General features: G+C 42.2%; 2 protein-coding genes across 3 annotated transcripts in view; both read right to left on the bottom strand.

The window, feature by feature from the left end:
- Nucleotides 1-21,293, bottom strand: part of LOC138973019 (uncharacterized) — a 29,425-nt gene extending 8,132 nt beyond the window's left edge. For both annotated transcript variants that reach the window (XM_070345667.1, XM_070345668.1), the window contains exon 1: nucleotides 21,160-21,293. The gene's annotated coding sequence lies outside the window, so the exon portion shown is untranslated. The remainder of the gene's footprint in view (nucleotides 1-21,159) is intronic.
- A 1,437-nt stretch (nucleotides 21,294-22,730) lies between these two features.
- Nucleotides 22,731-27,500, bottom strand: part of LOC138973018 (uncharacterized) — an 8,989-nt gene continuing 4,219 nt past the window's right edge. Inside the window, exon 2 of the mRNA XM_070345666.1 lies at nucleotides 22,731-27,500. This exon is cut by the window's right edge and continues 4 nt beyond it. Within this exon, the coding sequence (XP_070201767.1) occupies nucleotides 24,324-27,482 (3,159 nt within the window). The 5' untranslated portion in view covers nucleotides 27,483-27,500 and the 3' untranslated portion in view covers nucleotides 22,731-24,323.

Genomic DNA, 27,500 nt, shown 5'->3' with positions numbered 1-27,500 from the left:
GTCGGGCCAACACCCGCGTCGTATCTTTTGACATCACCGGCCCGACTTTTTCAAGGGTGTTCGGCCGATTATCGGCCGCTAATGTCTTGCTGGCTGGGTGCAGCTACAGCAGTATGTACCCCCCCCCCCCCCCGCCCCCAAGTGTAACAGTGCAAAATTCACTTAAAGCTACAGCTACAGCAGTACAACCCCCCTCCCCCCAGTGTTACAGTGGAAAACAAACCTACAGATACAGATACAGCAGTATGTACAACCCCCTCCCCCCCCCCCCCCCCCCAGTGTAACAGTGCAAAACACAACACCAGCTACAGATACAGCAGTATGTAGACCCCCCCCCCCCCCGCCCCCCCCCCGCCCTCACTGTAACAGTACAAAACACACCTACAGCTACAGATACAGCCGTATGTACAACCCCCCCCCCTCAGTATTACAGTATAAAACACACCTACAGCAACAGATTCAGCAGTATGTACACCCCCCCCCCCCCCCAAGTGTAATAGTGCAAAAATTACTTACAGCTACAGCCGTATGTACACCCCCCTCCCCCTTAGTAACAGTACAAAACACACCTACAGCTACAGCAGTATGTATACCCCCCCCCCCCCCAATGTAACAGTGCAAAACACACTTACAGCTACAGATTCAGCAGTATGTACAACCCCCCCCCCTCCCCCAACCCAAGTGTAACAGTGCAAAAAACACCTACAGCTACAGCAGTATGTACCCCCCCCCGCCCCAACTGTAACAGCACAAATCGCACCTACTGCTACAGATACAGCAGTGTGTACAACCCCCCCCTCCCCCAGTGTAACAGTGCAAAACACACCTACAGCTACAGCATTAATATGTACAACCCCCAACCCCCCCCCCCCCCGCCCCCACTGTAACAGTACAAAACTCATTTACAGCTACAGATTCAGAATTATGTACACCCCCCTCTTTCCGCTGCCACCACTGTAACAGTACAAAACATACAACACTCCACCCCCTTCCCTCGTGTAGAGTGCAAAACACACCTAGAGCTACAGATACAGCAGTATATACAACCCCAATCCCCCCCCCCCCCCCCCCCTGTGTGCAAAACACACCTACAGCTACAAAAACAGCAGTATGTTCAACCCCCCCCCCCCCCCCTACTGTAACAGTACATAACACACCTACAGCTACAGCTACAGTTACATCTATGCTTGGCGCTGGTGGACAATATTCACTTTTTTGGCCCAAACCGCCAGTTTTGGCCAAAAAAGACAAAGATTTGGCCAAAAAACCCACACATTTGGCCAAACAAAATAGATTTGGCTATAACTTTTTTTGGCCAAAACTTTCTATGTAAAAGTTTTGGCCAAAACTGTTTATGTTAGCTAAAACGGGAGATTTGGCCAAACTTCTGCCACAAAAAGATTTGGCCAAAAAAATTTGGCCAAACAAAAAAGATTTGGCCAAATCTTCACTTTTTTGGCCAAATCTTTTTTGTTTGGCCAAATCTTTTTTTGGCCAAATCTTTTGTATTTGCTGGCGCTGGTGGACAATATTCACTTTTTTGGCCAAATCTCTTTTTGGACAAAACTTTGCTTTTTTGGCCAAAACTTTGCTTTTTTGGCCAATACCGCCAGTTTTAGCCAAAAAAGTGTGTTTTTGGCAAAATAAGTGAATATTGTCCACCAGCGCCAAGCAGCTTGGCGCTGGTGAACACTATTCACTTTTTTGGCCAAAAACGCACTTTTTTGGCCAAAACTGGCGGTTTTGGCCAAAACTGGCGTTTTTGGCCAAAACTGGCGTTTTGGGCCAAAACTATACTTTTTTGGCCAAAACTTTGCTTTTTTGGCCAAAAATGTACGTTTTTGGCAAAAAAAAGTGTGTTTTTGGCAAAATAAGTGAATATTGTCCACCAGCGCCAAGCAGCTTGGCGCTGGTGGACAATTTTTACTTTTTTGGCCAAAAACACACTTTTTTGGCCAAAATTGGTGGTTTTGGCCAAAACTGGCGGTTTTGGCCAAAACTGGCGTTTTTGGCCAAAACTATACTTTTTTGGCCAAAACTTTGCTTTTTTGGCCAAAACCGCCAGTTTTGGCCAAAAAAGTGTGTTTTGGGCAAAAAAAGTGAATATTGTCCACCAGCGCCAAGCAGCTTGGCGCTGGTAGACAATTTTTACTTTTTTGGCCAAAACTATAATTTTTTGGCCAAAACTTTGCTTTTTTGGCCAAAAAAATGAATATTGTCCATCAGCGCCAAGGGGTACTCAAAGATTTGGCCAAAAAATAAAGTTTTGGCCAAAACTATTTTTTTGGCCGCCAAAAAAATATTTGGCCAAATCTAAAACATTTGGCCCAAAAAGTGAAGATTTGGCCAAATGTTTTAGATTTGGCCAAATATTATTTTGGCCAAAACTTTGCACTTAAAAGTTTTGGCCAAAACATGTTTTTGGCCAAAAACACACTTTTTGGCCAATAATGTACGTTTTTGGCCAAAAAAGTGAATATTGTCCACCAGCGCCAAGCATATACATCAGTATGCACACCCCCCCCCCTCCCCCAAGTGTAACAGTACAAAACACACCTACAGCTACAGATTCAGCAGTATGTACAACCCCCTCCCCCCCCCCCCCCCCCCCAGTGTCACTGTGCAGAACACACATACAGCTACAGATTCAGCAGTTAGTATGTATACCCCCCCCCCCCCAAGTGTAACAGTGCAAACCACACTTACAGCTACAGATTCAGCAGTATGTACTCCACCCCCCCCCCCCCCCACCCCCCCCCCCCCCCCCCAGTGTAACAGTGCAAAAATCACTAACAGCTACAGCAGTATGTACCCCCCCTCCCCCTACAGCTACAGAAGTATGTTACCCCCCCCCCCCCCTGTAACAGGACAATACACACCTACATCTACAGCAGTATGTACACACACCCCCCCCCCCCCCACTGTAACAAGACAAAACACACCTACATCTATATTTACAGCAGTATGTACAACACCCCCCTCCCCCACTGTAACAGGACAAAACACACCTACATCTACATATACAGAATAAGATACAGCAGTATGTACTCCCCCCCCCCCCCCCCCCCACTGTAACAGCAAAACTAACATTGAGAGCCAAAAAAACCGAAATCACTTACTCGCTCCATCCGTCGGTTGTCCTCGAGTTGACGTCTGAATCTGATTGTCATTGCCAAGAGCCTGACTCACTGGCTACACAACTATTCTCACCGCCACCACGTGGCACTGGGACCAGCACTCAGATTGAGATCCCGAGGCGACATTCGTCTCGGATAACATATCATCAATGTGCTGTCCAACATTCCCAAGAATGTCTCTTCTTTCGATATTAACTTGAACTAAGAAAACAAATAAAATTCGCTCACGCGGGAAAGCAGCAGCCATTTTCACACTCAATCTTGTTTACCGTAAGGAAAGCTATTTGAATATTTCAAGTAAATGATGGCGTATTTTTAAAATGTAAAACTCATGATTTGAGCTCATGCTGTATTTGATTGCAAATATGCAAATAAAACTTACAATTAATTATCCTACTCCTATGTGAAAAAGTCAACAAATATGAATAATTTAGTTTCGCATTTGCATGGTCAGTCTCATAATGTCACGCCGTTGCTGGACCGACGCTTGAACAGGGGACGTAACAAATGTTAAAATAATGATCATCAATTTGTTATCTCCCGTAACTCTGCATATTTTTATCGACAGCAACATTGCGTCGGGCCGATGTCGGGGTTTATTACGTACATTTGCCGAGTTTTACACACAGTCAAAACGGTATCGGCCCGACAACGGACGACGACACACGACATATGACGACGTCACCCGACTGAAATCGTCAGTCGGCCGACGAAAGCTTGCTAGCTGGGCAGTGCACGCTGTGTGTGCTGTAAACAGGTAGGCCTGCACTCTTTGACTCTCGGGGCACGTCTACCCGTACTTGAAACCTGCAAAAGGTCTGCTGCTGTCAAGCTGTCACATTTGTGTTGACCCCAATACCAGCTGTTGATTTGGTTAATTGTGGCATTCATCAGTCTGATATTGTGAAATGATAACTTACCTGAGGAAAATGATTTCTCTGGGCCACGCAAGGGTCAGCGAATCGTTCTCCCACACGTTTGGTAGACAAGATAAGGCTTTCTTTTTCTTGTATACCATACAAAACTAAGCCCGCTGTTTTTAATTTGTTTTCCAGAAAACTGGCACAATGTGAAATTTTGCAGTTTTTAGACCACATTCATTCTCCCTGTGACCTTGACCTTAAGGTAAGGTCAAGGTTCTCAAGTATCTTTTTTGAGCTCTTGGGGTCATACAACATTTTGCAACATTTGGTGTTTCTTCACTTCATAGCGTTCGAGAAAAATCCAAAGGTAATGATTTGTACAGACAGATGAAGACGGGCAACGGACAACGGCTGTACGACCAGGGTGAGTATGCACGCTCACTTTTGCTACACATGCGAGTAGCGGCTATTATCCGTTGTTCACAAAACATTCCTATATAATGTTTGGAAACAATGGTAGGGATAAAAATCAACCGTTTCCAAATGTGCTAAAAAATCAAAAAGACGCGTTCTATAACGGTCAAACGGTCCCTTAACAGACTTGGGCGGGGTCGTCTGACGGTTGGCAGACAGCACAAACACCCTGTGACTGCTCGCAAGGAAAAAATAAATCTGGATGGCAGTATGGCTACAACTACGTCGTTTAGTGTAACCATAACCCCTGAATGTATGAACAGCAGAAAAGGCTGTCTTTGACGTCACTGTATAATAAGAAGCACAAAAGGGATTTTTTGGAACTTTCTCTTGGTTGGAGACAAACATGTCCGCAATGCATTCGTGCATCAAGCTATCCATGCAGTCGTTTATTGTTGATTCTTTAGCTCCTCTATGGCAGGGGGGTTTTCACTTTGTTTTCCTTCAATTTCACTATGGGAGTTGTTCTTAAACATACTTTTGTTAAGAAAATGTTGGCTGATTGTAAAACAGCTGTAATATACGGCAGTCCAGGTTGTCCTTCAACTGTAAAAATGAAATAATGCTCTTTAAAGTATCATTTACAACAGTGGTGGCTGTTTTCACAAGTATGCTACAAAAAACACGACAATACATAATACATAAGGAAAAGCCCTATGTTTGGTCAGTTGGTGAGATAGGTAAATGTTATTTTTGTGTGACAGTTCTGATGGTTTTCAAAGGGCTAATTCTTTGCTTTTCGACATATGCCCAACTGAAAACGCTTTAGCAACTCATGTGCACATGACAACCATCTAAATAGACTACATGTTCGCAGAAAACACAATACTGATTATAGAGGGAAAAATAACGGCTCTTTTTAAAAGCACGTTTAGTAGTGAAGTACTTTTAGGATTGTTTGGAATTTTTTACCAGCAGACACCCTTTCACTGCTGAGTGTCTTAGTATTGTAAGATGTGTGATATGAGTTTTGGTTTAAAGATGCCTTTGGTTTGAACACCCCCACCCCTACGAGGGAGAAATACAAAGAAATAGAAGGAAATTGAGCCTATTTGGAACCAGACTTTAGTATGTTCCCATGGGGGCATTCACGGTGCGAATGACACTGCGTCAGCTTGTTCATTTATCTTTAGTATTTTCTTCAACTTTAACTTTTAGGACCATGTATGAGGTTGTGGCAAGCTAAATACACAACACGACGACGTCTCGGAAAAATAGTAAGGATTATATAGGGAAAAACAACAGTGTCAGGTAAAGTCCGTTTTGAAGGTGTTAGTGGTTGGGGATTTTGAAAAGCATCAGACATCAGGCAGATACAATCCTTTCTGCGTGTTCTGGTGCAGAAAGAGTTTTCAGTTTATACATTGGGGTGACCAGTAGATATCATTTTACAACCATAGCCCCAAACGACATTTACAGAGCCCAAAGAAGGATTAGGGTCAATTTCAAAGCCATTTTTTCCGTATGAAGCGCCAACTTTATATGAAAATGTGTTCAATAAACATCAAAGGACTGAGGTTGAACTTTCTGATAAGGGACATTTTAAACCTAGTCATTGTCACTTCAACGTTCCCTTCACTAAAGTGGCTAAGATGCCTGGATAACAGTCTCTGCCCTATCGCAAGTACATTTCACGGATGTGACATGACGGTATGAAAAATGGCGACTGCTGCTAAGGATGCTGCGAAGAGAAAGTCTCTTTCATTGAAAGAAAAAATTGACATCATCAAAAAGGTTGAGGATAATCCTGCCTTGTCCCCGACATCTATATGTGAATCTTTTGGCATCGCCCGGACGACAGTGGAATCCGTTCTCAAGAACAAAGAGAAGTACAAGCAGTTGTTTTTCCAGAGTGAAACTGATGTTTCCAAGAAGCGTGTTCGCTCAGCGAAGTTAGAGGTAATGGCCCTGTCACACGACCGTTCTAACGCCTGCGTATGCCGACGTATGGGACATTTGAATAAGTATTTGAATAAGTACGCTGGCGTACGTCGAATACGTTATGGGTACGTTTTGTATACGTTAAGAGGACGCTGAAGCACGCTGGCATACGTCGTAGTACGCTGAGCACGCAGCAAAGTTTTGTACTTATTCAAATGTCCCATACGTCGGCATACGCAGGCGTTAAAACGGTCGTGTGACAGGGCCATTAGTGTAACCGAGTGCAAGAAACACAACAATCACCTTTAGCTTTGGAGGCGAAGTCGGCCAATCACACAGGATTGAGAAGTTAATGGCCCTGTCACACGACCGTTTTAACGCCTGCGTATGCCGACGTATGGGACATTTGAATAAGTATTTGAATAAGTACGCTGGCGTACGTCGAATACGTTATGGGTACGTTTTGTATACGTTAAGAGGACGCTGAAGCACGCTGGCATACGTCGTAGTACGCTGAGCACGCAGCAAAGTTTTGTACTTATATTCAAATGTCCCATACGTCGGCATACGCAGGCGTTAAAACGGTCGTGTGACAGGGCCATTAGCCACAAATTGTTGCTTGCAATCTGATAGTGGTGGGGGCGGGAGAGAGGGGGGAGGTTGATGATTGCGGTGTCACTGAACTAAAATCTATCTCAGTCCGACCACTTCATGCCATGTCTTCTGATTGTAAGTCTAAGAACGCGCTGCCAGCTCCATTGTTGGTTTTACATTAGCCAACTGATCGGAGTCTATGGGGGTGGGTGGGGTGTGGGTTTCACGCAGTTTTTTTTTAAATTTTAAAATGATTGTTTTGCATTTCATGTAACTACATGTACTGTATCAGGTATGCTTACATGATAGACCTATACGCTACCTATAACATGCACCTTCGAAACTTAGCCTAGAACAGAAGCTAAGATGGAGCAAAGTTCATGTTTTACACTAGATATCCAAATGTGCATCGCTGGATCGATCGCTAGTATACGGGAATATGGACTGATTGAGCGTTGTCGACAGTGACCTTCTAAAAATAGAAACGGGAATATGGATTGACGCCACACGAAGGAAGGGAGATAAACGCTGAAAACACTGGAGAAGATAAGGAAGAGTTACAGGGAATGGATCCAGAGAAAAACCAAAATCGGTTCAGCGCTGCTCGCTGAGAGTACGTGTTGAAATATCTCATCGAGCAGGTTGTGTCCGGGGTTTACCTGAAATATGGCCACCAAATTTGAAAGAGATCCATCGAGAACTTTGGCCGTGCATCGCGGACACACACACACACACAGACACAAGTCGTATATATATATATATATATATATATATATATATATCCCATGACCTCCCTTCTTTGTCTCTGTTACTTCAGTATGGGTATATATGTTGTATTTTTATAGCTCAATAAATACATCATGGACTCAAAAAAATATATGATAGTGCAGATTCCGATTTGGGCGAAGAACTACTTTGCTCCCGACCTTTGACCTCGCGCCGAACAATGTGACACATTTGTATGAAGTTCCAAAATCGTATTGCACGGCTCAGAAAACCATATCAGTTGCACGCAAAAATGAATCTCAGAACTGATCTGATGTATGAGATGCAATAAGCAAACGTTTCTTTCATTATGAAAGCAATGCAGGTCGAAAAAAACGAACATTCAACTTACAAGATAACCAGATGCTAGCGAACCAAAACAAAAACACGAGTACCCTCCCCTTGCTTCGTTAGCAGACGACTTATGAGAATCTGTCAGACCGTCCTTACCTGGCACGGTTGGGCTTCGCTATCATCAGCTGTTTCACGTGTTTTGCGAGCAAGTCTACTCTTTTGCCTGGCTCTGCAGTAAGTCCACATTGGCGATGAAGGTATCCGAGAACTTAACATGTGTGTATTTTTCCGTAATCCAGTCATATTCCTTCAAAATGCAATCAATCGGCGGTGACAGACGTGTCGGTCGCGTTTTCCTCATACCCATACCAGTTTAAGTTCATCCATGCAAACACACTCGCAAAACAGTTTATCACGTAGATACATTTCAAATAGGGAGCAAATGGTTAAATCTAAACCTACATATTTGTTCCCTAAAATTTGCTTCTCTGACAATAAGCCTAATTACACACGTTCGAGAAAAACAACGTGGAATCGATTCTGAATCGAGTAAGCCAAATGGGTCCCAAACCCGTTTTGCCCGTTCTGCCGACCTGAAACGCAAAAAAAAAAAAAGAATTGTGCGCTTCAACTAAATTAATTTCTATACGACTTCATTACTTTCTTGCATCTTATGAACCTTTACTTAAAGCTTTTAAATGGTCTGAAAGTAGTGTTACCGCGTACTTATCGATGCACTCATTCGTTTTATTTTTTCAGCGACGGTCACTTAGTTTTAAGGTTGCAAAAGGGCTAAGTCTCGCTGGCACCACAGTTTTACAGTCCACAGATCGCAACAGTGCCGCTAGTAGTCTACACTTTGTGTTTGATGGTAGAATGGGATATACAGATTACAACACTCGTGGTTTTTTATATGGCTTGTATTTCAGTCAAGACCCAGCGGGAATATCAATCGAGAGCCACTCGCCAAAGGCTCGTGTCTCCCGATGATATTCATCCGCTGGGTCTTGACTGAAATACAAGCCATATAAAAAACCACTCGTGTTGTAACCTATCCATATATATATATGAAAGTGTTTGTATGTATTTGTGCGAGTGCCTGTGCGTGCGTGTGTGCGGGTATAATTGTGCGTTTGTTTGTGTGCGCGTGTGTGTGTGTGTGCGTTCAACGGTGTGTGTGTGTGTGTGCACCCCCACCCCCCACCCCTCCCCCCCCCACACACACACACACTATTATGAGCTGATTATTTGCGCCTCGATATTTTATTTATTTTGTTACGTTTTATGTTGTTTGTTGTGATTCACTACACCCGAGTTTCTTGAAATTGAGATAATAAAGTGTTCTATGTCTAACACACATGCACACACGCGCGTAGGATAAAAAAAAATCCAATCTTGACTTTCAACTTTACATAAACATACATCCTGTTCACAATTAACGAGGACAAACATAATTTACTAACACCTAAGTACAACAATTTATCTTTTGTAAAAATTTGGACACACATTTTCCCAATTAATATGAAAGTTACTGAACTTATCTTCATTTCACTACACCTTATATCTTGATTCCCCCAAAAACTTGAGTTCTGCCCTTTTAAATTGACCAGTAGCCCAAAACTTTCGCTCTAACCAAACATTGATACACAATCATTAAAAAAAAAGAGGTTTAACATAACCGACTTCGCTACCACATAAACAAAAAAAGTGTTATTCTCCCCAATATTCTGGTCAACAAAATCATTATTACAGACAGTCATTCAATTTCAAGACAATCATCACAGCTTTGAACAGACCATTTCGTTCAACCAGTCAAAAACAACAACTATAGTAAAAGCTACAGCGCGATCAACGTTCGCCCATTTACGAACTCGCGATGAGATTTTTTTCTTCTGGTCACCAAGCCTACCGTTTACAAACGCATGCGCACTAATTGGGATTCCCCCAATTTCCTCGACCTTGACCTCAGGACTCTCGAAGTCACTACTTCGGCGTTCAAGTTAGCTCGTGCATACCGAGTAGCTGGCAACTTTGCTTCCGAAGTTCCCACTTTCAAAGTTAATTTCATCATTTATACGACGATATCGCATCTTAAAGGTCCTTACCCATCTAAAAGAAACCTCCAATGCATGCTAGAATTGCATGACATTCTGGTTTTAAAGGCAGCTCATTGGGAAATGAGCTCAGACACAATATTGAAGACGTGAAATGCGTCAATCGAGCAACTGTCGTAACTTGGCTACAATGAGACGGTCGGCTACCTTGCACCATAGACACGAACTGTGACATTCTTGTTTAATTTAGGTGAAAAGCTTGAAACAGCGGGGCTCAAAACCGACAGCACGATCATTTACTGACCGAAAAAAACGTGCTCGAGTCATTCGGCGAAGATGATGAGCTTTCAAACTACCACGACTGAATAACTGATAACATCTTTGCATAGTGCTTTTTCGAGAAGAGTAGCATAGTGCAGTGGTTACGGATTCGGAATTTCAATCCGACGCTCTGGGTTCAAGTGCCGCTGGGAGCTTTTTTTATTTTTTTTATTAACCTTTTTTTTAATAGACCTCAATTGCAATCAGACTGCAACAACCGGTTTTTGCCTCTGTGTTATTTTTTTTTAAACGCGTAAAGAAACTGTCCTATGCTTTCAAAAAAAATCGAATCTTGACTTTTAACTGTACATACCCATGCATCACCATCGTAATCAAAAATTAACGAGGGAAAACAAATTAAAACACCGATGAACAGTATTGTCTTTTCTAAACTTCTTGACAGACATTTCCCCAATAAATAAGGAACAAGTCACTAAACTTAGTTATTTACGGTCTACTACATAATGTTCTTCCTTTTAAACTTTACCAGTAACCCAAAGTTTCTCTATAACCAATCTATGTTTGTCCAACAAAGAGTTTTATTGACTGCCCTAACCCTAACCCTAACCCTAACCCTAAAAAGCGCATAGTGCTTTTAGTTATGCGCTATAGAAATCTCCTTAATAAATAAATAAATATAAAATTATTAAACACAAGTTCAAGAACGAAATTGATTATACTGATTTTTTTGAATTTTTTTTTTGTGCCCCAAAATTATGTTCACTTGGAAATGCGTTGAGGATAAAGTGATTTGTAAATATAATATGATTATTAAAAATTACCGTAAAGGAAGTTTTTTGGGCGTGTTTAAAATACATTTAGAAATAGTATTGTTAACGATATAGTTACATTTAAAGTAGAAAAATTAATATATAAAGCAGAAAAAAAGAAAAGATTTAAAAAGGTCAATGAAGAGGGATACTCCCCGCAACAACAACAACAAATAAAAAGGGTTGAAGCAAGCAAAAAAAAATAAAATTCAACAATCATTTACTCTTCTCCTAACATTCAAGCCAACAAAGTCATTTGTCATAGACAGTCATTCGATTCCAAGACAATCATCACAGGTTTGAACCGACCCTTTCGTTTAACCATTCAAAAAAACAACAGCAATAACGCTGTTAGTACTACAGCGCGCTCAACGTTTTGAACTCGCAATGATATTTGTTTCTTCTGGTGGCAAGCTTACGGTTAACAAACGCATGCGTACTAGTTAGGATTCTCCCAATTTTCGCGACCTTGACCGAATACTCTCGAAGTCACCACTCCGGCGTTCATGCATAGTCCCGTCGCGATATAACCTTGAATGGTTAAAAACGACGTTAAACACCAAATAAAGAAAGAACGAAAGTTCATGCATAGTGAACAGTTGGAAAGTTAAACTTCGGGAGTTCCCACTTCCGAAAGAGGCCTCTACTTCCAGTGTTGCTGACTTCCTCCTCATGCATACTGGCCCTGGTTGGGTTAGACCAAAAACTGCTTCATAAAATGTCACAGTTTACTTCATTTGTGAATATTCTGAAGATATTTAGTTTTCAGCTAAAAACTGTCATGAATTGAAATACAATAATGTTGTAAGCAGATATAACGGTGTTTTAGTAATGTCAAGTAATGACTGAATGTCTTAACAAGAGCGGGGAGCGAGGTTTGTCTCCCGATGTATGTGTGTCTGTGTGTGTGTTTGTCTGTGAAAAGCTTTTCTAAAAAACTACTGGACGATTTTGATGAAATTTGGTACAGACATTTTTAAGAGGATTTGTTAGTTTTACAGTGCCCTAAAAATATTTTTCTTTGTGAATTATTTGTGAATTCTTTGTTAACTCCAACTTTGGAAGCGAGAAAATACTCCAGGGTCAACGTCCCCCAAGTTTCAATTAGGTCACTTTCAATTCTTCTGCCTTTTAGTGAGTATAAATTAAGGTAAGTCAGTCTCTGACTGTTTGACATGCTCTGGCATTTTCTTAGCAACTGTGTTGTTCCTTGCTGCACTTTCTCCGTGGCAATGAATTGCCTTTTTAAGAAAAGGGTGCCCAATAACATGTCCGTACTCAAGATGAGGTTTCACCAAGCTTTTATACAATTTAATAAAGATATCAAAGTGTCAAATAACAAAAGGTCCTTTTAATCAGCCCCAGCATCTGGTTATCTTTACTGATTATTGTGTCATTATGAGAGTCAAAAGTTAACAGTGTATCGAATGTTACACTCAAGTCTTTTTCCTCGGTACAATTTGGATATATTGACTGTCTCCTTCTTTATTTACGGTATAGTCCCATTTAAGATGTTTCTTACCAATGTGCACGACCTTGCACTTTGACACAGTAAAGTAAAGTTTCCAGTTTTCCGACCATTCCTGTAATTTATGAATGTCATCTTGATTAACATCCCTCCTGAATGTCTTGTGATATAATTTTGTGTCATCAGCAGCAATTTTACACGTACTTTCCATACATTCGGGAAAGTCATTAAAGAAAACTGTGAACAAAACTGGGCCAAGGATGCCCCCCTGGGGGATTCCACTTAACACACTTGATTTAGCAGACAATTCATCATTTATCTTTACCTTCTGTCTTCTTCCTGTAAGAAAATGTCTGATCCACTTATTAACATTGCCAGACACATCACATGCTGTACGTTTTGCATAAGTCGTTCATGTGGGACAGTGCCACATGCTTTACGGAAATCAAACTAAACAATGTCTATGGAGTTTCCCTCGTCTAAAAGTAGAGTGAAGTCTTCCGCGACTTCCAGTAGTTGGGAGACACAATATCTTTGTTTATTACAAAAACTATGTTGACACTCTGCATAAAGTTTATTATCCGTTAAATGTGAGACTAACACATCTCTTACAATTACTTCCACAACTTTACAGATTACACACGTCAAACTCACAGGTCTACAATTTCCTGGGTCTGATTTTGACCCCTTTTTAAAAATAGCTGTGACTTCAGCAGTTTTCCAGTCACATATGGTACCAGTTTCAAGGGACCTATTAAATAGAGTACATAAGTGACCCTCCACCACGGAATGAGTCGCATGTCACCTTTGCATGAGGGCGGGGATGTAGCTCAGTCGGTAGCGCGCTGGATTTGTATCCAGTTGGCCGCTGTCAGCGTGAGTTCGTCCCCACGTTCGGCGAGAGATTTATTTCTCAGAGTCAACTTTGTGTGCAGACTCTCCTCGGTGTCCGAACACCCCCGTGTGTACACGCAAGCACAAGACCAAGTGCGCACGAAAAAGATCCTGTAATCCATGTCAGAGTTCGGTGGGTTATAGAAACACGAAAATACCCAGCATGCTTCCTCCGAAAGCGGCGTATGGCTGCCTAAATGGCGGGGTAAAAACGGTCATACACGTAAAAGCCGTGGGAGTTTCAGCCCATGAACGAACAAACAAACCTTTGCATGATTTTCATATTTTTACATTTTCATAAAGAGTTTTTTATGCTCTATCCAGTGGTGAAAACCGTTTTAGAAAACCGCGCGAGGTGACATGCGACTCATTTCGTGGTGGAGGGTCACATTATTAAGGGAATAGAAATCTCCTTGCTTAACTCTTTGAGGACATGGGGAGGAATACTATCCGGTCCCTGGGACTTATTAGTGTTCAGGTCTTTTCATTTCTTTTCAATGGCTAATGGTGTGACTCTTTTGTCACAAACTGACAATCCATGAGACTTTTAAACATTCGGTCAATTTTGGTGAATCTGAGACATCTTCCGTGTTGGATACACGTATGAACAATGCATTCAGTGTGGGCCCTTTTAGCTTTTTGGGAGTCTGTAACTGCCAGGTCTCCATTTACATCGTGCATGGTATTGATCCCTGTCTTTGACTTTGTTTGTTCTTGAACATATTTCAAAAAACATTTAGGATTTGTTTTACATTCCTCCGCTATCTTCCTCTCATAACCCTTTCTTGCTTTTTGAATTAGTTTTTTGCACTTGTAAGGCGATCTTATGTATTTCTCATTGGCTTGTGATTTTACATCGCTGTGTTCTGCGTGCGTTGTGACAGACCAGACGTGTTGAGAAAAGCATCGCCAAATATTGCGGTAAAGGAGCTGAATCTGAAAAGAAAAGGCAGCGGGCAGAAGGATGTTTGAGTCTTGAAAGAATGTCTGAAAAAGAATCTTCCCTTGAAAGAAAGCAAAGATGTCTGCGTGTCGTCTGCTTTGAAGGTAGGGAGACTTTGAAGCATTGAAGTCAAAACGCAAGTCGCGTTGATAAGCTTGTTGAGGTTATTCTTTCTTTGAAATGACGTGGATTTGATCGCAACTATTTTTAGAGCTGTGCCATGAAAGGAAACGGCAAAAAAGCCTTTGAATACAAACTTTCAAAGAAATCAAGATCGTTTGCTCCGGAATGAGCGCTTCTGGGGTGATAACGCGAGACAACTCCTGTGATCTTGCCGCGAGGTTCCGTCTGTTACTATTAAGGAGGTTTAGAAACTGCGTCACCTATCAGCTACGTCACCTACCAGGACACGTATCTCACATGCGGGTCGCGCTGCGTGTGGTGATTAGGTACGTGTTCACGTAGCAAACCCTTCCATACGTCAGCGCAACGTATGTAAGATTTTATCAAGTCCAACCATCCGAGAAGGGTGTAAGGATGCTCAATATTTTCTTGAATCTTTCCTTCACGCTTCAGTCCATATTTCATAATTCTGGTTTGTATACATCGTAGTCGCCGATGTGTCTAGAGCATGACCCCACGAACGACAAGGCGCTGAGACTTACGTCGCGTATCCTTCTGTGGGCCTATTGAGTGTGCTCGCCTCGATTCACTTCGAAAAGCAGACACAGAAAGCAAAATACCGCTCGTTCAAATGTATTTTGTAGTTAAATCTGTTCAGTGGAATGAATTCAATCCCTCCGGTAGAAAAAATAATGGAAAAGCTCCCCTAGAATGGATTTTAGTGCAAATTTTTGTTTGTTTGTTTGTTTGCTTAACGCCCAGCCGACCACGAAGAGCCATATCAGGGCGGTGCTGCTTTGACATTTAACGTGCGCCACACACAAGACAGAAGTCGCAGCACAGGCTTCATGTCTCACCCAGTCACATTATTCTGACACCGGACCAACCAGTCCTAGCACTAACCCCATAATGCCAGACGCCAGGCGGAGCAGCCACTAGATTGCCAATTTTAAAGTCTTAGGTATGATCCGGCCGGGGTTCGAACCCACGACCTCCCGATCACGGGGCGGACGCCTTACCACTAGGCCAACCGTGCCGGTTTTAGTGCAAATGTTTCGGTGTCTCGATAATACGTGAACACTGTGACCTTTTTTTTGACAACTTCTGAGCGTTAGATACCACGTTACGTGCATACTACACCCCTATCACTGCGGGTATTCCCACTGTCGATCGCTGTGCGTGCTTCTGATACGGGCGTGATCACGAATAAAACAGTTTTTATACGTGAAGGCAACGTATCTCATATTACTTTAAAATCTAAATATGAACCATTCAAATAAAGTACGAGACCTCCCCTTACAGCATTTTTCTATATCCTGGCGCATAAACCACATGTTTTAGTTGTGTGGTTGCTTGACTAAAACTAGATAAATCGGGTGACCTGTTCCAACGGCTCTGCGATATCACAGCAAACCATGAAGCACGCAAGGACGACCCAAGTTAAATTTAGAAATGTCATCTCGACCAAAATACTCCCACGAAGCAAGCACCTTGCGCGAGGAAGCGTATGTTCAAAAATACTGAAAATTCAGCATAAAAGTAACCTTTTCCCAGGAACAGATAAAGTCTGCTAAGTAACCCAATGCACACGTGTATCATGTGTGTGTGGTGGGGGGGGGGGGGGGCGGGGTGTTGTTTAGTTTGGTTAGTAAAACTGCCAAGCAAGAATGTTTTGTTTCAGAAATACTTTGTAAACGACCCCAAAGTAATGTTCCGTCCAATTTATTTGAATTGAAGGCTAGGTTTGGGTATACACATAAAGGCATGCGCGTACGCACGCACACACGCATACCCACACACACAGACAGACAGACACACACACACACACACACACACACACACACACATACACACACACACACGCACACTAACACACTCGCACACACTTGGCGTCGCCCATTTACACAGACAGACAGACAGACAAGCAGACAGATATACAAACACACCCACACATATACACACATACACACATTCGCACACGCACACGACAGTCAGAAACACAACGACGCCCACTTACACACTAACACACACCCTTATAAGCGGGGGTGAAAGCGTTGTGGCCAGTGACCCAGAACGAACACAAGCCAACGCTCGAAGTTCGATTGCCCTACTTTTCTTTTCTGTTTCCTTAAAAAAAAAATCAATGACTTTACCTGCTGGTTAACACTCGGTATGATCTGGGTCAGTGGAAGATAACAGCAGCAGTTTTAACACTGGGTATTGTTGCAGACTTTAGCGCGCTGTCCACGATTTTTTAAAGCACGAAATGCATGAGGTTCGAAAGGAGTTTTGATACGTGACGTGGTATCTAACGAGCAGTTTTTACAACATTCCTCTGCGTGACTTATCTCGAAAGGGATAGGTGAGGTCGGGGTACGTGACGTAATATCTAAACCTCCCTAATGTCTTTTTACCGTATAAAATGCACGACTTACACACGAACTGTTACCAAAGCGACATGCTATTTGGGACCAATGCACGTTTTTTACATTTAGTCAAGTTTTGACTAAATGTTTTAACATAGAGGGGGGAATCGAGACGAGGGTCGTGGTGTATGTGTGTGTGTGTGTGTGTGTGTGTGTGTGTGTGTGTGTGTGTGTGTGTGTGTGTGTGTGTGTGTGTGTGTGTCTGTGTGTGTGTCTGTGTGTGTGTGTGTCTGTGTGTAGAGCGATTCAGAGTAAACTACTGGACCGATCTTTATGAAATTGTTCATGAGAGTTCCTGGGTATGATATCCCCAGATTTTTTTTTTGATTTTTTCGATAAATGTCTTTGATGACGTCATATCCGGCATTTTGTAAAAATTGAGGCGGCACTGTCACACCCTCAATTTTCAATAAAATTGATTGAAATTTTGGCCAAGCAATCTTCGACAAAGGCCGGACTTTGGTATTGCATTTCAGCTTGGTGGCTGAAAAATTAATTAATGACTTTGGTCATTAAAAATCTAAAAATTGTAATTAAAATTATTTTTTTATAAAACGATCCAAACTTACGTTTATCGTATTTTTCATCATTTTGTGATTCAAAAAACATATAAATTTGTTATATTTGGATTAAAAATAAGCTCTGAAAATTAAAAAAATAAAAACTATGATTAAAATTAAATGTCCGAAATCGATTCAAAAACAATTTCATCTTATTCCTTGTTCGTTCCTGATTCCATAAACATATAGATATGATATGTTTGGATTAAAAATACGTTCAGAGAGTTAAAAAGAATAGAGATATAGAAAAGCGGGCTATCCCCCTCAGCGCAACCGCTACCGCGCTTTTTTGGATTGTTAATTTCACTGACTTTGCCACGAGCGGTGGACAGACGATGCTACGAGTGTACGGTCTTGCGGAAAAAATGCAATGCGTTCAGTTTCATTCTGTGAGTTCGACTGAGCTTGACTAAATGATGTATTTTTGCATTACGCGACTTGTTTCCTTTCTCGTGTGATCTTGCCGCGAGGTTCCGCCTGTTACCACCCAAAAGAAAAGAAGGGGCATAACCTCAGCAGAACCGCCCATTGCAACGTCCATATGGCAAAACAAACAACTCTGGATCAATATGCAAGAACAGGCTGGTAGTGTCACATTTTTTATATGGGTTTGGAAGAACTGCTCATAATTTACATAGCACTCCGGTCCTGTTCTTTTTTTCGTCACGCCCAAAACCGTTATTTCTTTTGGGCGACGCAGCATTACCAGGTTCGCTAGGATTGTATAACGACAGAATTTGAGAATTACACAGAATCACTCAAACCAAATCTGGAACAAAAGAACATCCACAAGAATGGTTTAAACCTACCTGTTCACTTCAATCAACAGTCACACACTTGAGTCAGAATCAACCAAAATGGAAGCCACTGGCAGACGACAAAATGAGGGTGTTTGCAAAACAATAATGGCGGAATGATGTCCCGTGCACGGATCGATAGCAACAGTTTTTTCCTGCAGGTATTCTGGATCGGTTCCCTCCCTCATCCAGTTCTGATATTTAATTTGCGTGTCTTATCAAAATGAGCGTTACAAGTGACTGAGCGCTGAAAGTCCGTGCACAGGATATGCCCCACTGGAATATCAACGTAACATTACAGGGCCCAGTGACCTCGATCGCCCCACACGTGTCAGCAGGTGTAGTGTACATATTTATTTTTTTATTTTTATCTCAGCCAGTGTTTAAACTGGGTCAAAGCTGTTGCTGTCTCTGTCACCAGCTCGGTGCAGCGCGACTGGTTGTGGTAACCGTAGCCGTGCTCTCTCAAGAGTGAAAAACACCTGTGTGCTCTGTCTGCTTGTTCTTGTCGTTGTTGAAAGTAATAATGCCTCAAAGATTAGCAGCTACCTTGTGAAAAATCAATAGCACTTACGTCGTACATATATATTTATATATATTTCATAAAAAAATAAACCGTAAACTACCTTGTATACGCCCAGTATCGAGTAAACGCCCAACCCCTGTGTTTGGTCCAATTCCGCGCACACGGGACAATACCTGTAGTAAACGCCCATCCCCCATTTTCGGTCATTACAGTAAAGGAAAATAAAAAAAATATTAATCAGTCTATTATGTCAGTCTGTGTTGTGTTATATTATACATTTAGTCAATTTTAGAATACATGTGTTGACATAGATGGGGAATCGAGACGAGGGTCGTGGTGTTTGTGTGTCAGTGTGTGTGTGTGTGTGTGTGTCAGTGTGTGTGTGTGTGTGTGTGTGTGTGTGTGTGTGTGTGTGTGTGTGTGTGTGTGTGTGTGTATAGAGCGATATAGAGTAAACTACTGGACCGATCTTCATACCAAGGAACTCTCATGTAAAGTTTCATTAAGATCGGTTCAGTATTTTAAAAACAATTTCATCTGATTCTTTTTGGTATCGTGATTCCAAAAACATGTATTGATATGTTATGTTTGGATTAAAAGCAAGGTCGGAAAATTAGAAATAATATAAAAACGCGCGTTTAAACTGTGAAGCGCTGTACGCTAATGCGCTATACTGACTAGTCACTTTCTGAGCGATCTCTGTTGTGTGAACGTGTCACCGCGACCGCAAGGCATGACAGCCGGTGACACAGTTATGGAGTATATTATGTAAAGCGCGTAGAGCATAGTGTACTGTGGTTCGTGCTACAGAAGTTGTCATTATCAAATCGTTATATTATCAACTACTGAGGACAGACCAATTTCTATCAAATGTGCCAGACATAATCTCCCTTCATTCTGCTATTGTTTGGTGAAAAATCGGTCCAAATCTCTTCTCGCAGTAAAACAAATGAGATCAAAGTGTTCTCTTCGAATACTTTGATGAAAAAAGACACTTCATATCACACTTTTAGCGATAACAATGTGTTATATGACCACAGGTAGTTTGGGGACCATGAACTCTTGGGACCCTCTAAAACTCTGCGTAGTGAGTCCATGGACCCTCTTAACATTAAAAGTGGAGGTCCCGGGACCCTGCAGAACGGGCGTCCGTGTGGAACCCTGTACACACACACACACACACACACACACACATACACACACACACTCACATACACACACACACACACACACACACACACACACACACACACAATAACCTCGTCTCGATTTTCGTCTATGTTAAAACATTTTGTCAAAACTTGACTAAATGTAAAAAGGAACAACAAAGGTTAGTCATACCAACGTTAATTAATTCATCAATAAAATACTTGCTACAACGTTGATAAAGCGGTCTCATTTGCAGTGGACGGACACAAATGATAATGAATATAAAGAACGTTTCTCGGTACGGAGTGGTTTCTTCAACCTGAAGATGGCACAAAACACACAAACACACACACAATACGAATGTTCGAAATAACTTTGACCATGTGGGCCTGGTACGGGTTGTAGAAGACTTGTTTTCCTTTGGAAATAATAAGGCAAGCAAACCCACATTACTTCGAAGGCCAACAAAAAGAGCCTAATATTTGTATTTTTTAACCAAAACATGACATTTGACACAGATCGACTCAGTTCTGACCCATTAACCAAATATTACTTTTTGTGACACACAAATCTTGAGAAAAAATGAAAAGCATTGTAAAGACATACATCTTTAATTTCACGAACATACAGTTAAAATAATAACATCTTAGCATACACTCTTAGGTTTCATGGGGATCGGACCACTCGTGACAATTTGCAGGTTGTACAAAGACAAACAGAATGTAGGAATGATTGCTGTATTTACGATCAAAAGTGATTTTAATTTGTTATCTTTGAGAACCACAAAGCAACAGTCAATGTCGTGGGCAAAGGCCGTACAATTCCTCTCTTGCATAATTTACACTGTGGCATGGTTGCCAGCACGTACATTTGGGATGAAACGGCAACTGTATTGAAAGGAATATCGTCCGCTTGTAGGCCTATTGGGAACATTTCAATTTACAAGAATAAACAACAGACACTGGTCCGTATCTGACTACTGTTAATTTTAAACCGTCATTTCAAAACCAGCAAGAAAGGAAAAAAATAACACAGATGCCCGCTACGCAGTAATGCTTGAAAACAAAGAGTGCGTGTGATATTATGATCGTGCACATAATTATATAAGACAACAACTCACAAGATTGCACACGTCACAAGAAGGTTTCCGTTTCCCTGGCGAACTTGCATAGATTGATGCTGTTACAATTTTGAACCGTCCCGAAGACACACGCACGACTGAAATCTCACATAAAACAGACTGACGTCATTGCAGTCAAGCTAGTTTCGTTTGTTAATGGAAAACCACACGTCTATTAATTTTTGAAATGGTAGGCCAACGCCTTATTTGTCTGCGTTTGCTGGCTATGTGGGCCTGGGCTTGGCGTATTTATAGCACTGAGGCAAAACGCTGTTTTACCGTGCGCGTGTCACGTGTGTGTATGTGTGTGTGTGTGTGTGTGTGTTAGCGGAAGAAAGACAGAAAGTGCGCTTCATCGTGTGTGTGTGTGTGTGTGTGTGTGTGTGTGTGTGTGCATGTGCGAACGTGCATGTGTGTGCTCGTGTTCCGGTTTTTTGTGTCTGTGTATGAAAGAAAGATTGAACGAGAGAGAGTGAGAGAGAGAGAGAGAGAGAGTGGATGGATAGGGACAAATTGTTTTTCAAGTGTCATTTTGTGTCGATTACACTACAACAATAGTGCGAACGACAACACAAATGGTGCAAACGACACATAGTGCAAATAAGATATAGTTTATTGATGAAAGCTGTCGTGGGTTTTTTTGGAGAGACACTCCGATTTGCAGAAAGACCATGTAAGTCACGTTATGGGTTGTGCAGAAATACAGGTATACTCATTTGAGTTCAGAACATATATATATATGTTTTCTGAGGAATACCCGAGTGCAGGGAACGTTAGCCATCCTCAAATCAGTGTCGGCACATTCGCTGTAAAGTCAGTTTCTGAGAATGCCGCATTATTCGGAGTCATGACCAAGCTAAACTTCATGCAGTGTGTTTTGCCTGGATCACAGTGTTAACAGACTCGTATTGTTAAAGCAGGGCTCCCCACGGACGCTTGACTTAGAGGTTCCCAACACTCAAAGCAAAAAGCACATATTCTCACTGAGGTAAAAAAAAACAAAAAAAAACGCTAGCAGTTATTTATTGAAGAGCAATTGCAGTCAAGCTGTTTATTTATTGAAATGTAACTCTACGCCCCATCGATTTATGACACTGAAGCACAAATATTGTTTCCACTGGCAGCTGTTTGGTTCATATGTTATTGTGCAACAACAAAGCTAAACCTTACTTTGATTTTTCGAGAGATTTATTTATCTGAGTCAACTTTGTGCAGACTTCCTTTTGTGTTCGAACAACCCCTTGTGAACACATGCACACAATAACGACTCCACTCTCACATAAAAAGTCTTAGGGCTTGGAAAACACGAAGATATGCATGCATTACCTCTCGTCTGTCATTATGATACTCTGACGAGACCCGCCTTATGCTTGCAGGTCGAAGAAAGACAGCTGCTGCAGTGGGCTTGTTCCAGTTAAAATGTCTCCCCATATCCTCAGCGTATAACCATTACCTGTCCCATCATACGCTAACTGGTATAAGAGGAATTTAAATTCATTGAGGCAGTGTACATGCAATTTGACATGACGAACATTACAAGACAGAATGAAGAACACACTGTGGACACAAAGAACAAGAATGTATGTGAATTTAATTTGTATTAACAATACAATTACAGTAGTTCGTACAGTGTTTTTGGTCAGGCAGTTATATAACGCATATAAAAAATTGTTTAGTTTACATTGAGTCAGAAGAATAACATAGTGTCAGGCAGCAGGGCTGATAATCTCAAGATGTTCACGGAAACTATGCAATATTAGAGAATAAGTCGACTGATCCATTATAAAACCAATATGCCATTTTAACAGTTCGGTAGTTTTTACGTGGCTTGAATACAGTACCACACACAAAATACTAGTAAGAAACACAAGTAAAAAACACAAGTAAGAAACAAGCAAAACTGAAAGTGATTTTTCCACGATGTTAATGTCAAATTGTGACTCAAGGTATATTTATTTGAAATGTTTGTACTTGTCAACTTGAAGAGCCGATTACTTTTACAATCTTGCCATCTTTATAAAAACACAAATGTACCCTTTTTAGGTCCATCTGATATATCTGAGAGACACTGAAAAGTGACTTATTTAAGGGCAAATTCTGGCGTTAAAACGGCGGTCTCTCTGCATAGTTTCAAACTGCAGAATGTAAACATTACGCATTGACAGACTAATAAAGGCAGTGTTGGTCAAATTAAATGTTTTCATTCAATAGATGCGCATTCACAAGTCAGTGTTAATTTTTTTGTTGTTGGTTTGTTTGCTTAACGCCCAGCCGACCACGAAGGGCCATATCAGGGCGGTGCTGCTTTCACATTTAACGTGCGCCATACACAAGACAGAAGTCGCAGCACAGGCTTCATGTCTCACCCAGTCACATTATTCTGACACCGGATTAACCAGTCCTAGCACTAACCCCATAATGCCAGACGCCAGGCGGAGCAGCCACTAGATTGCCAATTTTAAAGTCTTCGGTATGACCCGGCCGGGGTTCGAACCCACGACCTCCCGATCACGGGGCGGACGCCTTACCACTAGGCCAACCGTGCCGGTACATCTACAGTACATATTGTCCTTGTAACATACTGATATAAACAACACACATTAAACATTCATATAATTATATAGAACATGAAACACATTTAAAATTTACATAGAAAATAAAAACATTGTGCTAAAAAATATCTCACATACACATACACGCACGCATGTACACACTCACACATCCACACACATATATATACACACACAGGGGTAATCCTTTTCTACTGAACGGTATTTGTTCGCTGTAAGTCGTTGTTAACTTTTTACTTATACAACGTTCGCACAGCTCTAACAGTATATGTGTCGAAATTCGTATGGGATGTCCATAGTGCATCATTTTTAAAGTGGCCAATTAATTAACTTATTCACATGAAAATGCATCTTTTTTTCCCCTCAACTTAAACTTTACCTCAACATTTAATCTTGCCGTGCACACCAACGGATGCTTCTCTATCGCTATTTAATAAAAACTTCTCGGATATACTTTCACAAGAGTTGCGTAACAGCCGCTCAAATAGATGTATCCCAAAAATTTCGTAATATTCAAAATAACGTACGGGCTACTTTAAAAATGATGCACTATAAACACGCGATGTGGACAGTCATCGACCTGATGATTTCTGATCATGACCAATTTTTGTATGTTGCACCTTTGTAGTGTTTCTTTGGCCTTTTTGGTTTTTTAGCCCTTTGATGTCGAATCTGAGGGCTTGGATCAAGCATTGTTCTGTCTGTAATCTCACTGGTTATCCAATGGAGAGAGTAATGCTGCCTGTAGAGTGCTTCATTCACGTCCTTGTGAACTTCAGAGAAGTGGACTTTAAAGCTGGTATCGTTGGATGGTACGTAATCACACATGGGGCATTTCATCTTTTCCTTGTGTTGCTGGTAAATATGTGCTCGCATCCTCTGTTGGCAACGCAGATTATGATGGCACAGTTTACAATAGAGCGATGGTTTCTTGTCCACGCGTGGAATGTTTGACGAAGAGGTAGACGGGCCAGGCGCCGAGATTCGATCGTTTTGGGGTAATTGTACGCCGTTTCTATCTTGAGAGTTAGCCATCGAAGCTCCTTTAGATCTGTTTCTCTTCCTGGATTTGGATTGGTTTTTGGTGACCTGGCCATGGTGTGGCATGTCAGAGTTTGAACTTCCTGGCATATCTGCTTGACTTGTGGAGGGGTTGCTGGTCGCTGCAGCCGGTGAACGCAGACGCCGACACGTGTGAATATGTTCTGGATCAGCGGACACAAAAGGACACTTGTGGCAGGCAAAACCCCTGAAATCGTCACGGTGAGAGGCGTATATATGCTTTAGGTGGTCTTCCAGGGTCTGGGAGCCAGTGTCACAGCGACTGCATAAAATGTCTAGCGCGTCTCGGTTTTTGTTTGACGTCTGCTGATTGAATGTCTCTCTTAACCAGGCACGGTCTTCTGCCCAGGCTGTGGTACTCTCTTCAGCAATCATGTGATCAGCTGCATTCGTATCAACGGCAGTAGAAATCTCGTCCCTCTTTTCTAAATACTCCTTTCCAGATTCGTCAGAGTGATTCACTCTACTTGGGCTAGCCTGGTCATTTTTCAAACTACCAGTCATTTTTTCAGGAGAGAAACTCTCCATGCTGGAGTTCACGAATTCACCAATGCTTACACAGCCTTTATCGCGTGATTGGTTACTTGTACAGGCACGATCTTGTTCCAAGCTGTTTGCTGTGGCTTTCGCGTGTTGACCTAAGGTTGTGTGATGTTGAAAATATCCAGAAGCAGCTCCGCCAAGATTGCTACCCTGAATGTCCATGTTACTGTCTGCAGCTGTCGTTCGATGATCCTGATTAGTATCGATACCTAAAAATGAGTAAATTCTCTCTGCATCACTTGGACTGTGTTGTAACATTGCATTATCAAGCACAATCTGAGGTTTTTCAGTCATTGTTCTCGAGTCCTGCTCAATGCTGTTGGATTCCAAGAAATTCTGGCGAACATCCGCTGCAATTGCTACTTGATTACAGCTGTTTATTGTTCCGTTCTGAACACTGCTAATCGAACTAAACAAATGTGGAAAGCTCTGTGTGGCCAACTTTTCATGCTGATGGTTGTCAGATTGTGCACCTCCGGGATGAGAGCTGTTTACAGCATGAGAGATTTGCCAGTCACTGGAAGTTGCTTCCCCTTGGTGAACGCCTGCAGTCTCCTCCTCAACTTCAGGCCAGTCTGCAGAGTAAACTGCTTGTGGGATAGTGTCCTGGGTTTCGTATTTCACGAAAATGCCTGACTGTCTGTATGCCTGAATTTCTTCCTCTTCTGGTGGCTGTTGTGTTCCTATAGCAGTGGGTAAATCATTGTCTCTGGAGGCTTCTCCCCCTTGCTGAACGCCTGCAGTCTCCTCCTCAACTTTAGGCATGTCTGCGCAGTATACTGTTTGTGAGCGAGTTTCTTGGGCTTCACATTTCACAGTAACGTCGGTCTTCATGCATATATGGATTTCTTCCTCTGCTTGTGTCTGCTGCGTTCCTGTTGCAGTGGGTAAATCACTTTGGCCTACCGTTGTGTCGACGGGGATGTTGACTTGTCTCAAGCTATGGCTAACATTTTCCAAGCTGATGTGTTCCGCGGGAACTGCCTGCTCTAGCATGAAGGCTGAAGGCTGAATGCTGTCACCGTTGGAAGCTGAGGCATTCTGCTGATGCCAGCTGTTCATCTTTCGGTCCTGACAGAGGAGGATTTTGTGAAAGTCAACTCTGCGGCCATGGTCAGGGTGAGAGAACTCCACGTGAGACAAAATTTCTTTCTCGTGTACGTCTTTTGCTGAGCAGCGAGGGCATGATGCGATGATGAGAAGGTTACGTTTGACGTGGTAAGCAAACTCCTGCAGGCTGTTAAACTTGTCGTTGCAAAGCCAGCAAACGTGATTTATGTGAGCTGGATGGCAGGTCCCCATGTGGTTGATCACCGATTCTGGAGACGAGGCTGAAAAGTTGCAGTTGACGTCAGAACAGTAAAGAGAGTGGGACTGGGGAGAGAGATGTTGCTCAAGGTGATGCAGAAAATTGCCTAGTCCTATCTCTGCACTCCCGCAATGGACACAGGTGTACGTGTTGTCAGATGGATGGTACTGTGTCAGGTGCTTTTCCAATTCATTGGGATTCAGGGTGCGAAAAATACACCTGCAATCAAACCCACTACAGCGGTAGTACCCCTCGGAGGACAGCTGCCTCAATGACTTGGCTTGCTCTGCTCCGGATAAACAGTCTTGGAATTCGTGTACCGGTAGTGGTACTAGTACTGTGCGGGACTGTGAGGTTGCAGATCGCCGAGAGAAACTTAAAGACTGGTCCACATGTCTCGGCTCCGATTCTTTCTTGTCGCCACTCATGGACTCCTGGGTTGTGATGTGCTCTTCGATCGCTTGGAATTCAGTCTTCAAGGACACCACGTTCTCAATGACGAATGGACTCAGGTCTTCTTCTGAAGTCGTGCTTGTTGCTACACATTGGATGTAACCTTCCATCGCAACTGTTTCACTATAATTACACTCGCCCCTCATATCTATTGTTTGTTCGTCTGTACGTGTATCTGTTGAAGGCGATTGTGCGTCTCTGCTTCCTCGTGCAGTTGCATCTATGTCTGCAGTAGACATGTTGGTGGCACCGTTTTCGGCGAAAGTTCCTGGTTCCTGTTTTATCAGTAGACGTGCTGACGGCAACGTCTTAGAGACAGAAGACCTTTCTGTCCCTAAATAAATAATGTCATCATCAGCATCGCTCTGACAGCTGGCGTCGGCCATTGTCGTCTCAGGTTAGCC

The sequence above is a fragment of the Littorina saxatilis genome, linkage group LG8 (assembly GCF_037325665.1).
Source record: "Littorina saxatilis isolate snail1 linkage group LG8, US_GU_Lsax_2.0, whole genome shotgun sequence".
Taxonomy (NCBI): Eukaryota; Metazoa; Mollusca; class Gastropoda; order Littorinimorpha; family Littorinidae; genus Littorina; species Littorina saxatilis.
The sequence above is the reverse complement of the archived record's forward strand: the minus strand, read 5'-3'. Positions and strand labels throughout refer to the sequence as shown.